The following is a 1634-nucleotide window of genomic DNA, read 5'->3' as shown; positions in this document are numbered from 1 at the left end:
AAATGTGGAAGGTGAGAACCAATTCCACAAAGTTGCCCTTTGACCTCCAAACATGCCCCATGCTGTGCATGCAGGAACATACACAGAGAGAGACTGGATTTCTTAAGACTGAAGCATGCCTACCCACACATTATTTATTCATTTATTATTTATGTTGTGGTGCTGAGAGTTGAACTGAGAGCATCCTGGTGAATGCTAAGCAATCCATTTTATTTTTGTATTAACACATTGTTCCCTGGCATCCATAACTCCTTCCCACTGTTCCCTAGACACTCCCAAGGGCCTCCTCAGGGTCCTCCAATTTAAATGAGCTGAATCTTGTCATCTGGCTGGAGTCAGCAAAGCTCAGGTCTGTTCTGATACTGGAGTAACTTGTTCTGAGGCTGGGGTGTCAGGAGGCAGGGAACTCAGAGCCAGCTCATCCTGGCCTAGTATGTCGCCTTGGTCCTCAGCTGCCATAGGGCCACTAGGCTCAAAGAATTTCACCATGGTACAGACTTGTGGCAGCTCCGAGAAGGTCTCTACAGCTAGCAGCATGGCCAGGAGCCCTAAAAGTAAGTAACCTAGGAGAAGAGGTGATTAGTACAGTTCTTAGGGTGCTCATGTTCCCCCCAACTTCCCACTGTGATAACCCACCCTGGCACAACTCAACACTGCCCTCAGGATTCTTTGGACTACAACACCCATACCATGCTATAGGGTAGGATCTCTACCCCTCTGAGTTGCAGCTCCCCTCCCCCCAGTGGTCTATGGGAGTTGTAGTTCAACTCCACCACCCTCCTTAGCCTGGACTCACCAAGAAGTGCAAACTGTCCAAGGTGGTAAATTGCTGGATGCAGGCCACGTCCATGGCCAGGCAGTAGGTCCCCTAGGCCAATGGTGCTGAGTGAACCGAAGCAGAAGTAGATGGCTTCCAGCAGGCTGCAGTCACTCTGTATACTCCACAACCCCAGCGCTGGCAGCAGCACAAAAACACAGGCCACCAGGAGGCCCAGTACTGCTGCCTGAAGCAGGGCAGCCTGGGCTGGTGCCAGGTGCCAGCGAACGGCTACCCAGGTGCCTGGGCAACCAAGTGCAGGCATCAGGCAGCAGCGTAGGGCAGCCACAAGGGCTAGGGAGGCTGGCAGTCCCAGGGCTGCATAGACCACACAGAAGGCCTTTCCACCTGCCGATAGTGGGGCCATATGCCCATAACCTGGAGAAGAGAGAGACAGTTGGTGAAGTTTTGAATGGGATGCTTGCTGGGGGTGGGGGTGGGGGGGGGATGGGAGTAGGTATCTCATTTTCTCCATCACCTCCCACAGGAGTCTGCCCTCTGGTGGCTGAAATTACATGACTTTTGGCTGGAATCCTCTTTATGTGGGGAGCAGGTCCCTTAACCTCTCCAAGGCTACTTTTCCTTTCTGGAAATTTGAAGGACTGAAAGCTATCCCTAGGCTTTTTGTAGCTGGGACAACTTAGAACTGATGGTCTGTCTTTGAGAGATCCTCCCTTCCTCCCCTTTTCCCTTGTTCTTGAGGGGTGGGGGAATTCCAAGAGCCTCATGCATTCTAGGCAAGTGCTCTACCACTGAGCTATAATCCCAACCTGATACTGGCTTTCTGAGAGATTCACCAGCTTCTTATCTTAACCAA

At 51.7% G+C, this 1634-nt stretch overlaps 1 protein-coding gene across 1 annotated transcript; it reads right to left on the bottom strand.

Moving 5' to 3' along the window:
* Positions 1-227: 227 nt before the first annotated feature.
* On the bottom strand, positions 228-1241 carry LOC103728478 (potassium channel subfamily K member 7-like; the record flags this gene model as incomplete). The annotated part of the gene is made up of 2 exons (XM_008826480.2): positions 228-563; positions 797-1241. Coding segments are annotated over 2 exons (663 nt in total), but the record flags the coding sequence as incomplete, so codon positions are not given.
* Positions 1242-1634: the final 393 nt, after the last annotated feature.

This window comes from Nannospalax galili, unplaced genomic scaffold (genome assembly GCF_000622305.1).
Source record: "Nannospalax galili isolate Female #2095 unplaced genomic scaffold, S.galili_v1.0 C49321371, whole genome shotgun sequence".
Classification (NCBI taxonomy): Eukaryota; Metazoa; Chordata; class Mammalia; order Rodentia; family Spalacidae; genus Nannospalax; species Nannospalax galili.
The sequence above is the reverse complement of the archived record's forward strand: the minus strand, read 5'-3'. Positions and strand labels throughout refer to the sequence as shown.